General features: G+C 37.3%; 1 protein-coding gene across 2 annotated transcripts in view; it reads left to right on the top strand.

Annotated features, from left to right (window-relative positions):
• The first annotated feature begins 586 nt into the window (after positions 1 to 586).
• Positions 587 to 14657, top strand: part of cuedc1b (CUE domain containing 1b) — a 34551-nt gene continuing 20480 nt past the window's right edge. For both annotated transcript variants that reach the window (XM_041805001.1, XM_041804992.1), the window contains exons 1-4: positions 587 to 725; positions 9674 to 10305; positions 12043 to 12170; positions 13908 to 14034. In XM_041805001.1, the coding sequence (XP_041660935.1) occupies positions 10003 to 10305; positions 12043 to 12170; positions 13908 to 14034 (558 nt within the window). In that variant the 5' untranslated portion in view covers positions 587 to 725; positions 9674 to 10002. The remainder of the gene's footprint in view (positions 726 to 9673; positions 10306 to 12042; positions 12171 to 13907; positions 14035 to 14657) is intronic.

Raw genomic sequence — 14657 nt, 5'->3', positions numbered from 1 at the left:
ACAGATTTTTTTTCATTTATAAAGTCAAATTTGCCTACTTATTTCATGTAACATCTTCTCCACATCAGCAGCTTGAATAAACACGCATCCATTTATTTGTGTTTGCTTTTTCTGAAGACACACATTCCTTCTAAATTCATATTAGCTCTACAACTGCACAGTCTTTGAATTTACTGACAAAAATTACACCTTTGTGCATATTACAATAACGATGATACAAATTGGCATATTATTTGAACTATGAGTTAATACACTTATTTTATGATTTTTATCTAAGAAGTGAAAGGAAACTTCAATTTTTTATTCTTTGACAGAGCTAATCCACCTTTTATCCATTCAGTGAATATAAATAATATTATTTGTGTACATGATATTATCTCTCAATTACTGTAAATATGTAAGTATAGGGAGTTTCAAAATTAATTTGTGTCAAAATATTATTTTGGGATGCATACCAACCCCTCCCCTCCCACTTCGAAAAATAAGGAGACACTGGTATTTTATTTTGAAGTTTGGAGTTTGTGTGCTCGCGCTGTCACCCAATTTCCATCTGTGTTTTTACGTCGGACAGAGTGTGTTTACGGCAGCCAGTCTGCTGCTGTTTGAGGCTCGGACAGTATCCTTCTGTTTCACATTACAATGATAAAAGGCTCCGCTCTGCCTCACAGCTGTTCTTTACATCGACTCTTCAGCTCTGCGTTGATGTTTTCCGTTCGTCTTTAACTGTGAGTAACCTTCTTTTTAATCCACATTTTCATTAAACACATTTATCCGCTCTAATGTTAAAAATTAACCCCACTTTATTACCCCGTGTTGTTTGTAAACACCAACAGAACGACTGGAAAAAGGTCTTTCTCTTGTATAGCATGCTCGGTGGTAATAAGGGTTTTTCAGCAGATTATAACTGTAGACAGAGATTTAGTGATCGTTTGATTTTGTTTGGGTGCAGAGAGTCAGTGACCGCGGCCTTCTCAATCTGACTTCTCTCTCTCTCTCTACGTGCCTGGCACTGATTAGTTAGCTGTTATAGCTAACCACTCTTTACGTTTTATAACCAAAGGTTCATGTCGTGTTCCTATCATTTTATATTGCATAAACTCGCCGTTATATTATTTTAAAAGAAACCATTCGAGTCATTAACCACGTTATTTAAAGCAGCATTGACAGATCTGAGTCTGCTAACAGCTGCTGAAGAGAACCGTTAGCCGTTAGCAGCGGAACGATTGCAGCACATGCAGACCCACTTTACACAAAAACAACAACGGAGATATTTAAAGACAACGAAATATGACAAATAAATGATGAGCTTCAAATATCTTTGTTGCCCACTCTTAAATCTAGCATACATGTGGTGCGTCAGGCACTTAAAGATTTCACTGAAACGGTCTCATTATTTTCTCTCTATATAATCTGCTCTGGATACTGTGTAGACTGTAAGCCTATGCAGTTATCAAGAAATGGGGTTTCACTGAATAAATTACCTATTGAGAAATGTCTAGCAATATTATAACTCCTCCCAATACATTTAAAAAATCAATACTATTATGTAGAGTTTGAACGAATTACACAACTGTATACAGTACATTGCAATAATTTTAACTAGTAGGGGACAATCATGTCTTTATCAGAGTTTTTTATTTGTTAAATTAAATCTGTATTAGCAAAATTCAAAAACCATCTGACAGAACTCAGTGTAATATCCTGGACATGACTGCAAAGTATAAAATTGTACGTGTCAAGAGATTTTTATGCCTTGAGTTTTTCTTTAGGAAGTTTATGCAGTATTTCTCCACAATGTATACTGTATGACAATTTCCATCCACAGTGATTTTGGCCATTTAGATGGATAACAGACCCAGTGAGCTGATAGTGAATATGGCTCAAGAAACATCAGCAAATTGCTAGGGGTTAACTTGGGTCTGTAAGTCAACTCGTCCTCTGCTGACATACTATTGATATATTTAGAGAAGGTGTCCAGATGGTCCATAACTGCTCCACAAGACACATCATCACTGTTTACATAAACAAAGATGGTGGTTTGAAATAAAAGACTTATATTTATGATAGAAATGCCATATGAGTCCAGTATTGGGTGTCTAGGACTTCTGTTTTTGTTGCTGTAATATCAAACAGATATTTGATATTGCTTGATTTGAACTAGGATTGCATCAAAACTTATTAGAACATTATGGAATAGAAATGACTTTTTTCAGGTATTAGTCAAACCCTCAGGTGTAATTAGCATAAAGCGGTCGGGGGGCAAGGCCATCCATAAGGGGATAAAGGGGAGAGCTCCTGGGGCCCAGCCTAACTAGTGGCCAATGGAGGTTTGCAAAATCATGTCCATTATAAAGTTCAGCTATGATGAGCTTTTTTTTTTTTGCCTTGCTAATAACCACTCTTTTCAAAGCAACATTTTTTTTTATTATTCATACCTTGGTATAAAGCCTTTTTAAAATGTAAATCCCTTTTCTTGAAGTGGCTAAAAATGGGTGGAGAAGGTGGTGTACTGGGATTTTACAAGCAGCAAAAAATGGGTTAAAGTGGCAAAAATTGACTAATGGAGGCAAAAATGGGCAGAAAGTTGCTTAAATGGGTCAAAAGTGAAAAAAAGAAACAGGCAAAAAGGGTTGTGAAAAGGGGATATTAGTCAAAAACTGTTAGAAATAGCTGGAAAGTGGCAAAAGGGGTGGGGACATGGTGGGTTAAAAGTGGCAGAAATGGGCAGAAAAGGTGTTAAAATTGGATTAAAAAGTGTCAAAAATTGGTTAAAATGGGCAAAAGAAAAATGATGAAAAGGGTTAGAATGTAGCAAAAATTGTACAAATTTTTGGAAAAGTGGCGAATACCAGCAGAAAAACTGGGTTGGTTAAAAGGGGCTAAATGTGGGCACAAATTAATAACTGATTCAACATCACATTTAGACATTCTTTTCAGCTCCAAAATGAAGTTACTGTTAGCCAGGACGCTAACACCAGTACTACGCATCCAAAACACATGCATTGATACTATCAATAAATCACAACCCCCATTCCTGGGGTTTGCCAGTTCTGTGGGCAGGCTTGTCGCAGGAATGAATCAAAACTTAACATAATGTTCTTGTTATTTCTCATCAACAGTATATAGATAACATATATATAAATGTTTAAATTGGTGTTTTTAGCCAATTTCTTCCTCTATTATATGTCTAGAAAATGCTTTGTAAACAAGTTATGGTCACTATTTTTTAACGGGGATACATCTCTGTCTGGAGAAAAAAGGAAATATAAATACTGAAAAAAAAACAACAAAATGGTACGTCCAAAACTAATTTTGTGCATGGAAATATTTCAATCTGCTTTCCATACAAAAAGCATCTTAATCACTGAAAACTGAACTTGCAGTCAACCAGTTGGGTCAATGTAAATATCAGTGTTAAAGTGTGAAATTTTAAAGTAGAGATTCAACTTTAAAGCTGTGCATGAAAAAGTCTTTTATAGCCAGCATGCTCCAGTTTTGAATAAGAATAACTGAGTTTCATCAGTTTTCATTGTAGGCGGTTTTGGTCTTTGTAATATTATATTTTAGCTGAAAACTTCTATTTGTATGTTTTCCTTTAATCCCAATTTCTTATCCAAATGAGAAGATTAGTTAACATCTGTTCAAGAGTCATTTATTGTTTTTCAGTTTGTTTTTTAAGACGCATACTGGTGTATACCTGCAGTCACTCATTATGTTTTATTTTGATGTCTTCAAAATGAGCTGGGTAAACTTGAATTTTCCCTGTTTAGGAACAATCTCTACATGTCATTGTATCAGCCCTGACGCACTCAGAGTTGTTTTATTAAGCCTTCATTTAAAGCCATTATTGTGCAAGCAGGAACATCTGGCTCTCCTGCAGCGGGTTATGATCCCTTTTTTAATTTAAATGGTGTCAGGCTGTAGAATCGCTCTGCATTTGTCTGTCTCAATCCAGCTGTTCTCATCTGTGTGTGTTTACATACATGTACGTAAGTGTAGGGTTTCTTTGTCACAACTCCAGACTAACAAAGATGACAGAGACTAAATATAACCAGGAGAAATGTTCACTAGAGCTGGGGGATATTATGGACAAAAGTTCTTTTTCAATTTTTTTAGCTGAATGCAAAAACTATATCTCAGAAAAAAATAAAGAGGGTTTCTGAGTCAAACCCACGTGGGCCAGTTCCCAAATGTCACACAGGTACGTTTGTTTACAGCCAACGACATGGTGTAAACATGTACATGAATGTTGACATGGAAACAAACTACCTGTAATTGGAAACATAAATTAATTAGAAATACATTTAAAACATAAAAATATGGAAATGCTCCTTAAATTAAATTAAATAAAAAGATGATCATTCCCCACTTATACTAAACATTTCAAATAGATTATCTTGTGGTCAATCAAATTGCATTTTTAAACCTTGATATGATTCTATTTGAAGTAAAATCTATTCAAAACCACCAAAAATCCCAGGAAATCTTCTCCACTCTGTTTACATTGCAGAAAAAAAAACTTTTGCAGTGTTTTAGACATAAATTAATTGGTGATTTAGACAGTTCTCGTTGTCTTTCTCTTTCTTGCTTAAAAATATGAATGAAGGAGGGAGCGCAGGTGGCCTAGCGGTCTAAAGGGCTACCCATGTACGCAGGCACCCCGGATTCGAATCGTGCCTGTGGCCCTTTGCCGCATGTCTCTCCCCACTCTCTCCCATTTCTAACTCTATCCACTGTCCTACTCTATCGTATAAAGGCATGAAAAGCCCAAAATAAATCTTAAAAAAATATATAGCCTATATTTGAATGAAGGTCTGTAGATTTGTCAAAGCGTATGTACTTTTCCCTGTTGACGATCATTAACACAGACAGGTATTGCATTCACATGAGGAAATAAAGTTTTGCTCTGTTTTTCTGAGTTTGTCACACATAAGTTGAGAAACTCTCTCAAACCAAAGTTGTAGGTGCTGCCAGTGCAAAAAGCCCCTTCTATGAACACAGGCCCTTAATGAGGCCTTCTTGTAGTCCATGTATTTACTGGTTTAATTCCAGTCCAGTCAGTCAAAACAGTCAAACCAGACTGTATTTTCTATCTTCAGCTGGTAATCAGCCATTTTCTGTGCACTGATACAGACACACTCTCTCTGAGGACCCAGAGTCCTGGATTGTGTGCTAAATTTAGCCAGCATCTAAGGTGCAGGATTAATATGATGATGTTGGGAAGATATCTTTGTAAGTGCACCATCCTGGCATGGTTTCACATTTAGTCTGGTACTTGTATGCTTATATTCTGTGGCAGAACTGGGTTAAAACATTTCACAGTTAGTTTTTTCTTCCAGTGATTTGGTTTTTAAACTTTTAGGTTGTTTAAAAGTCAAGAAAAGTCGAAAAGAAGACGTATACAATTAACGTTGCACGTTGTCTGCATTATTAAAGTTCTTTTAATTAAAATAAACTCAGTAATGGTGCCGTAGAGCTGCTCATTCTACTGTTATCACTTTTTTAAGTGCAGCAAGAACAAGGTCTCTGTTTGACTTAAACCCCCTCTTCTATCAGAGTTACTAACCTCTTTGTTTCTCAAGATGCAGAGGAAAATATCACAGCAAGATGCCTCATAACCTTTTTCAAAAGATGCAGTTTTCATAAATACGATGCTTTTTTCATGTGCAAAAGTTGAGAATGGGAATTAGAATTTTTTATCCAACTCGGCTGTCCGTTTTCCCGTCAGCCTTTTATGTTCTGCAGGAAGTTGTTTGAGGCCAATCGGTAAGTGCAACAGGAAAAAATCTGGAAAATTCTTCATGAGTGAGTAGGTAGGCAGGAAGACCATAAGACCATGCCATCTTCATGTTCCTAATGAAACTGCTTTATATGCTTTTTTGCCTGCCTTGACTTGGAAATGTAAACATTACATTGTATGAGTCCCTTTTACGTCATGTCACCCTGAGATCCCCATCTTCTGTTCTACAAGGAAAATATGCTGTGAGGGACAGACATGAATAAGCAATTGAGGAAAGTTTTAGGGGCAATCTATCTAAAATTTTCACGAGTGCATGTGCGAAAAGAGCTGAAAGGTGACTTTCAGATGTCAAACTTAAACACCAGTCTCTCAGCACAGAACAAATTTTCTTTGGCTGTACCTTCACTGTCCATCAGCGCACCACCTCCCCTCCTCTGCCTCCTGTCACTATGTGTTCTGACTGCCATTCATAGGACTGATCTTATTTCTTTGAAATATTTTAGGCGAAAGGACGCCTTTTCTTCAGTTTGTAAAGTATGCCGGGTCTCAAAATTAGTACACCTATGACAGCACTCCATCATTATGACTAAGGGTAGACCATTTGTTGGCATGGCTGATTATTGATGCTGGTATTTGGCATCTAGTCTATTTCATTTTTCCAATAATCATCCAAAATCAATTAATTCAACAATGTGCTGTCTTGGCTCCACTGCTAGGGGTGTCTTCCTCCTGCCTTTGTTTTCACTCTCCACAGTCTCACCCAATGTCCTTCCCACAACACTATCTGACGGGCTTGATGTCCCACAACTACCAGCCAATCAATACTGAAGCCTGGGTGGCATTGACACTGGGAGTGACGCCATCACTTCCTGTTTCCTGCTGCTAAGGTGTTGCTCTGTACTGTTTCTCATGTTGACAGAGCTAATGCTAAATTGTTTATTTCCCCTAGTGTGTTTAACATGCAGTTTTAGGCCCCGTCCACACGGAGACAAAGTCAGGAGTAGACGCAAAAGTATTTTGTTGTATCAGCGTTTTTGCCACATGGTAACGGCATTTTAGGAGGCCATGAACAGTCCTTTTTGAAACCGGGTCCCAGAGTGAACAAATCTGTAAATGCTTACCATTTTGTCTTCGTGTGGATGGCCAAACGCATCTGTCTTGAAACGATTAAGTCACACATAGTGTAGGCCACTTACCCCGTATGCACATATTGAACCAAAACAACAATGGCGGATTACAGGGGGTGTGTTTGTGCTGCAGAAACTATTGAGACACCAGATGTTCTGAAATCCAACACAGAGAACAACCTGGAGGGCAACTAGAAGAAAGTTTATGGCAGTTTTCTGTGATCTTCTCTCTTTTGGTGCATTTCCGTGGCGGCAATATAGCACCATGTACAGGCTTCGCATATATACTACAGCGTTTTCAGTTGTTTTCAGAGGGCCCGTGGTTACAAGGATATTTCCTGAAACAGTCCCATATTTATGGAAAACTTTTTCGAAACGAAATGGAAGTATATCATTTTGGTCTTCATGTGGACAAGGCTTCACTTTATTCTCATTAGTACAGTTTGTTTTTTTATAACAAACGTGTATCTTTTCCAAATATTGGTTATTGGTCACATGCTTGCTCCTCTAATTCTGAGAGACATAGAGTTTTGTTGAATATAAGACATTTTTTACTCTAGCAAAAAACTAGATTATTTATTTGAATTAGTAACAAGAAGTTGATGCTATAAATGTGGTGGACATGGGACTCGCTGAAGCGGGACAAAGATCAGATGTGAAATTCTCTTGTCTCATCACACAGTAATGCATTGTGAGTTTAATATCTCACTCATTCAGTGTGTCACGTTCTTAGTGCACACGCACACACTCGTCTTCAGTGTGGCACAAGGGTGAGACCATCAGAGCAGACATCTTGTTTACATCAAAGGCAGACTCTTGATGAGAGAGAGGATCTGTTTATAGGCTGGACGGGGCCTGGCACCGCCATGTGGCACTGGGCAGCCGCCAGCTACAATCACCCCCCCCAATCCTCTATCCTCCATCCATCCCCCTTCTGCGAAGCAGGAAGGAAGAGAGAGGCAGGAATTAATTAAGAGCAGCTACAGCCAGTCTCTACATGTCTTCAGTTTCATAATTCAGTCCACCATATGTACAAGGATGTAAAAGCCTTTTTCTAAGGCACAGATACAGGGACCATCTTGGAACCTCAGTATTAATCATTACTTTTGTTTTCTGTTATTCTGACAATTATTTTTTTGGATTAGTTGATTCATTTTTAGGTCTACAAATGTCTGAATGATATTTCTGTTTTGAAATAGCCCATTTCCATGGGGCAAAAGTGATATCTTACATAGTCATTCAAATTGTCCAGCCAAAAGAAAATAGTATAGCTAAAGCTATTAAGACTTGATTTGCTGTGTCAAAGCACACTTTTTTTGCACATTTCTGTTTCGTTTGCAGTCTTCTCCAGCATTTATGGTTGGGCTTTATTTTGAGGTTGTTTGAGTAATTATTGCTCACTATTTTAGGAATTGATTGTCAGATTTATTTTTTATTTCAACATGCTTACATGCACACTTAAATAGATTTTGAATTCACTGCAAACAATACAAACTATGGTATCACATTATGTAGATTTTCTAAGGCAGGAAGTGTCAATACATTAATTGTGAGTTAAGGTTCATTATTAGTGCATAACTTTTTATATATAGGCTATATGTATTTATATTGTGACCAGTCCAGGGTGTACTTCGCCTCTCACCCAGTGACAGCTGGGACAGGCTCCAGCCCCCTGCGACCCCAAACGGGATAAACAGTGTAGAAAATGGATGGATGGATGGATTAATCACATGCTTTATTGTTCCTTTCAACATTGGTTAAGCCACTGCAGCGTCTCCCTGCAGCCACAGTGATGTAGAAGAAGTCCACTCCTGCTCCCTAATATCTCACTTTACTCTAAAAAAAACTCACAGACAGCTTAGTGGAAAAGTCAAAGTCACCTGCACCTCGTGTTATCAAACATTTATCTTTTTACTGTTCCCTTTGAACTCATAACAAGTTCCTTTTTCCATGGTTGAGATAATGTAATACTCTTCAATCTTCCTGAAAGTCCTTATTTTCTTCAAAATAAAAGCAGCCCCCTTTAGTTCAAGACAGTACAAAAATCCCAAATGAAGCAAAAGCATTTTAAATGTAAAATTGTGGAATCTCAAAATGGGGAGATTAATTGTGATTATTGTTATTTTCCTCATTTACTCCTGAGACATGAGCTTTTGTTTGGAATGCATTTTTTGTTTCTACCACTTACTTGGGATCAGTAGGACCTGATAAGGATTAAACCCTAAGCCTTGTCTTTGAACAGGAAGTAGTTTTCACCAAATAATGATATCTGCATATGAGGACAACAGGCTTACCTTACTTTAGAACACACAAAAATAAAAAAAAAATGTAAGTTTTAAGTTTATATACATTTTGATTTTGTTTCTGCCTGTTGATAGGGGGCGGTTCAGTCAGTAAGACATACTGTCAGTGATCCAAAGGCGTACGGTTTAGTCCTTTCTGTAATGATAGACAACAAGAAGTTGGTAAGGCCAGGTATGAACTTAATTTCCACTAAAAATTCAGGAGATCCTTGAAAAATCCCTTTTAAATAATGCGGGATTAACAAAACATTAAAAAATTAAAAAAGACATTAACAAAACTTCTGTGAAAAAAATCCCTTAAAAACTGACCCAAAAATGTGCTCAAATATTCTTCAAATACCTCGGTAAGCTTTCTGAAAAAGTTTAAAGATTTATATAAATATGTGACCAAAAAATCTGTGAAAATTCCTGAAAATTTTAAAGCAAATTGCCTCCAATTTTTCTGATTTTTCTGCATATCAGATTATAGACATGACTAAGATTCTGCGTTTTTCTCTCTGCAGGTGCTGATGACTGTAACGTAGCCATGAACATTTCCAGGTGGACTTTAATCTCTACCTGGTGACAGAACCTCAGAATTTTTATTTCTGTCACCACCTCATCAGGCGATCCTCACACTCCCTAAAACACTGTCAGCCATGTTGGATGAGTCTGAATAACGTGCAGCTGTGGAGGGGGGTCTCCGGATGTTCTGAGCTCCCATTGACAGACTACTATGTTTGTGCTAGAATGAGAAACTGAGCAGGAGACGGCGAACAGAAGAGAGAGTGACGGGGCCGCAGCGCTTTGTTGGTAACAGAGAAGAAGAGCCGTCCAATCGGGAAGCAGGAGCATGACCAGCCTGTTCAGGCGCAGCAGCAGCAATGGCGGCTCCAGGAGCAGCGGAGGGGGCAGTGGGGGGCAGGGCCAGCTCAACAACAGCAGGCCCAACAGGCAGGTCCGGCGGCTGGAGTTCAACCAGGCCATGGAGGACTTCAAGACAATGTTCCCCTCCATGGACTACGAAGTGATCGAGTGCGTGCTGCGCTCCAACAACGGCGCAGTGGATGCCACCATCGATCAGCTTCTGCAGATGAGCATCGACGGACATGGATCTGATGACAGCTCAGACTCAGATGACAGCATCCCAGCAGAGGTCAGAGGAGGGTTGGAGGTCAAAAGACATTGAAACCACACTGCAAGAACTCAAATCCTACCCAATGTTTTTTACTAAATTAGTTAGTAGTCTAGTCTAGGCAATGCAGGGCTTAAAGTGTCCTTTCTATTTCTTGAAAGAAGATGTTTATCTGGACTTGTCAGGTGAAAATGGCTTATATTAAGTGTAATGATATATTTTTGGCTAGAAATTAGACAAATACTCTTGGTAAGATTTAAGTTTGCAGTGCACAAGATGGTGTAATGTAGATCTGAGAGGCTATGGGTGTAAACCCCCTATTTTCATCACAGTGATTATTAGACAGAAGCAGAAAAGTGCAACTTGAGAATCAGCAACGCATATTCGTTCACCAGGGGAAACATTAGATCATTTCAGCTGTGCTTATAGACAATATAACAGTAAGTAGAAATTTTAGTAAAATACAATAAAAATGAATATTCAAAATTAAAGCATAATGGAAAGAATTATTTAAAGGACTAGAGCAACTTTAAAAAAATGTAGAGAATTAACCAAATGAATATAAGTTTTTGTCCCGTATCTATTACCTTGTTCAGGTCTTAGCAGGAACGTAACTATAGAACTCCTTTTGAGCTACACGCTTTTTGTAGGTCTCACATTTTCTTTGTTGTTTCAAGTCATAATCACCTCTGTGTGAAATGGAAAAATTACTTATACTAACTTGAAAACTGGTCAGTCAGACAGAGTTTCAGTTGCATGACTTAAAACGTAATGAAAATGCGGGACTGTCCCACACAAAGGGGGACATCTGATCACTTAGTTAAAACTTCTCTACTACTTAACATAAAAGTTAAAGAATAAAAGCTGACAGTTCTGTAGACTAACTGTAACTCTTATAACAAATAAAGATAAAAAAAACTTCATCTCTGTGTTTTCAAGAATTTTCCAAAATTTGTGTGTGTCAAAGACTTCTATTTTTGTTGCAGCGATGTCAAAACAGATACCTGTAGAGCTAAAATCATTTCAGAGTTTAAAATTTTGGTATTATGAGTAGTCCAATACTATTACATTTCACACTTTCAGAATTGCTGATTGACGAAATTACATGCTAAACAGGGGAATCACTCCTCTCCAGCTCCTCCCTCTTGCTTTTTAAGAATTTGTGCAATTTCAACAAAGTTTAGGACAATATGGCAATGAGAATTATTATATTTCTAATATTGGGTATCTAAGACATCTGTTTTTGCTGCAGTAGTATTCATTATCAATTAATGTTTGCAAGTATTGTACTGAAGTTTGAAATTCTGGTTTTCAGACAACAGCTCCAGATCAAAGCAATGGTTGCTTTTAAATATGGAGATTGAATCTGATATGACCAGAACATTACAGTATAATGTACTCCCTGCTGGTCTTGCTGTTATCTCCATCACAGACTCTCAAAGCACCTACACGTGTTACTGCTTTATGCTCCCCATGATCATGTGATTTGTACATTGCAGTGAAAGGATGGACTCTGTTCTAAATCTTTGCTGTCCAAACATCTAAATTCAATGACAGGAAGGATCACACCCCTAAATGTAGCACTGCAGAGCTGAAACATTCAGGCTTTGTACCAAAATAAATATCAGATGAAAGGAGCTCTAAATACAGCATCCAGTGATATCTGTCTTTGGATACCCGACCGTAACTGTTATTAAAGTGGGATAAATCTAAATCAAGCAACTCTGAAGCAGCGCTGTTGTGCTTCTCTGTTCTTAGATTCTAGATCGAACACTGGAACCCGATAGTTCAGACGAGGAACCACCTCCGGTCTACTCTCCGCCAGCGTATGACATGCACATTTATGACAGGAAGTACCCAGAAGCCCCGCCCACACCCCCGCCCAGGTGAGGAAGAAAAACAATGTTTTTTTTCTTTTTGGAGGAAGCTGAGGCCCTGATTACACAATAAAAAGATTTCCCAGTTCCGATAAATGCATTTTTGTGTTCTTCTGAGGTTATATTTAACAAATGATAGTGCTGAATAGAGGATTGTATTTGTTTGTAAGGTGTTTGGCCTCATTTTTTATTGTTTGATTGATTTTCTGAAAAAAAAGATTTATTTCAGACTCCTCAACTCTAAAAAAATAACTTGATAAGCTGATGTTTGACTTGTTTAAGGTGTGTGGTATTTTTCTAAATTAATATGAATGTAACATGTGTCCAATTGAGTTTTCTAACCTGTAACAGCTAGTAATGCACTGATCAAACATGTTGACCTCTGATACTAATACTAGGGCTTTGGTATCTGCTGATACCAGTCTGATACACATGTTAAATTAATAATCTGTACTCTTCACTGTTAACATTAGGCTGGGAAACATTTGAATGTGAGCAAGCATCACCCAACAGCTGATGTCTCACTGAATCCTAACAGAGCAGCACTGTTTGTGCAAAGAAGCCTATACTGTGACTTTCATGTTGTCCACAGCTTTTGCATATTGTTAGGATTGTTTCTTCAAATGTCATGCACTTTAGTAAGCTGATAAAAAATTTCCTTGATGACAGTTGAAATTGAGCTCCTGATGTGGGATCTGCAGAGGGTTTTGAGCCTGTAGCACTGCACAGTGCAATAACATCATTGGTGGGTGGGTGATTGCGGTGAAGCTCATAGCTTTTATGTCCATTAACTCTGGTGATTAATATGCTCGCATGTTCTCGGAGAGGCCAGGAAGAGTGCCTTTAAAAATATTTACATGAAAAACTCTACTGTAGTTCCAAGTGTTTTGTTGCTGTCAAACCATCTCTGACTGCCTGCTGTAAAGGCCTTACGTGGTCAGTTAGACAAACTGTTAACAATAAATTTTAGTTGTACCTTTTTGTGGTGCAATTTCTTGATCTTAAGAATTAATTTTAACTTACTTATTTAACCCACCTTGATTGATCTGTACTGAAAATTTTTTTTTTCTTTTAATCTTTCAAGTCTTGCTTTCATGTTTTGCAAGTGTATTTGTAGTTTAGAATTTTAGTTTGCTATGTTAGCGTTAAAAAGCTTCAAGTGAATAAGCATCCATACATTTTGTTTACTCAGTTTTCCCACAATGAATGCAAGTTTGATGTTTTCTTGAGGTCTTAACTTATTTTTCTCATATCCCCAGAGTTACAAAAGGAAGGAAATAGAGATAGCCTTAAAACAAGCCTTTTATCTTGAGGTTAGAGAAAAATAACCAGAAATTACTTAATATCACAGGAAAACATAATAAATAAAATGTATAGCTGTTGATGTCTTCAATGGATATGGATGTGATTAGTTTATTTTTTTTCATCAACTGAAATTACAGAAGTAACTTTGATAGTAGAAGAAGAAAATTAGCTGCAACTCTTGTAGATCTTTGGATTAGTGAGTTACATGCTGACAGATTCCTTAAGAGATTACCCAACTCTTTACTTACATGATAATCTGCAGGCACTTGGTTTGTTTCTGATTGTAAAACCGTTAAGTGCTTCTTGTATCAGGCTTTTAGTGGGCAATTATTGGATGTTAATAATTAATAGTTGTTTAGAATAGCTGGGCGTGGGTTTATAATGTACCTAATGCAGTTTATGGATTAGTAATGATTCCTGTAACTCCTCTCCTACTTGCAGATTTGAAGCCGAACCTCCACCAGGTCACCAGCAGGTCAGAAGCTACCGGAACTGGAACCCTCCTTTACTTGGAAACCTCCCTGATGATTTTCTTAGGATCCTGCCACAACAGCTCGACAGTATTAAGGTCAATTTATTTTAAAAAATCTTGTCTTTTTTATCTTCTTGTATTTGAAACATTGATACCTGAATTACTTTTTATTCCAAAGGTATTAATGGTGTTAAAAAAATAAGTGTTTCACTGTTTGTTGGTGAAATTACTGCTTGTTGTAGAGGCATGCAATAATTATGTATATAATAGTAAAACTGCTGCTGTGGTATGGTCATAGGTGTGTAAAAGGTAGTTTATTGACTGCATAAAGTTGCTGGTTTTATAGGTGGTTGCCAAATGGTTTTAGAAGCTCAACTGTACTGTAAAGCTTAGGTTGTTACTGAAAAGATGTAGAACATTGCTGTTTCATTAAAGACTGTTGCTTTTGGGTTATAGTTTGTCACTGTGGTGTGATAGGTTATTGCTTTGGCTTTCCGGGTTGTTGTGAATGGATAGATTACAAGTGCATCTCAAGAAAGTAGAATATCATGAAAAAAATATTTTTTTCTTGTGATTTAATTCAAGAAGTCAAACTTCCATATATTCTAAATTAATCTCATACAAAGTGAAATATTTCAAGCCTTTTTTATTTTGATTATTACGGATTATTTCTCAAAAAACCTCAAAACTATTAGAATATCACAAAACCACCTGTCCAA

Source organism: Cheilinus undulatus, linkage group 2 (genome assembly GCF_018320785.1).
Source record: "Cheilinus undulatus linkage group 2, ASM1832078v1, whole genome shotgun sequence".
Taxonomy (NCBI): Eukaryota; Metazoa; Chordata; class Actinopteri; order Labriformes; family Labridae; genus Cheilinus; species Cheilinus undulatus.
The sequence above is the reverse complement of the archived record's forward strand: the minus strand, read 5'-3'. Positions and strand labels throughout refer to the sequence as shown.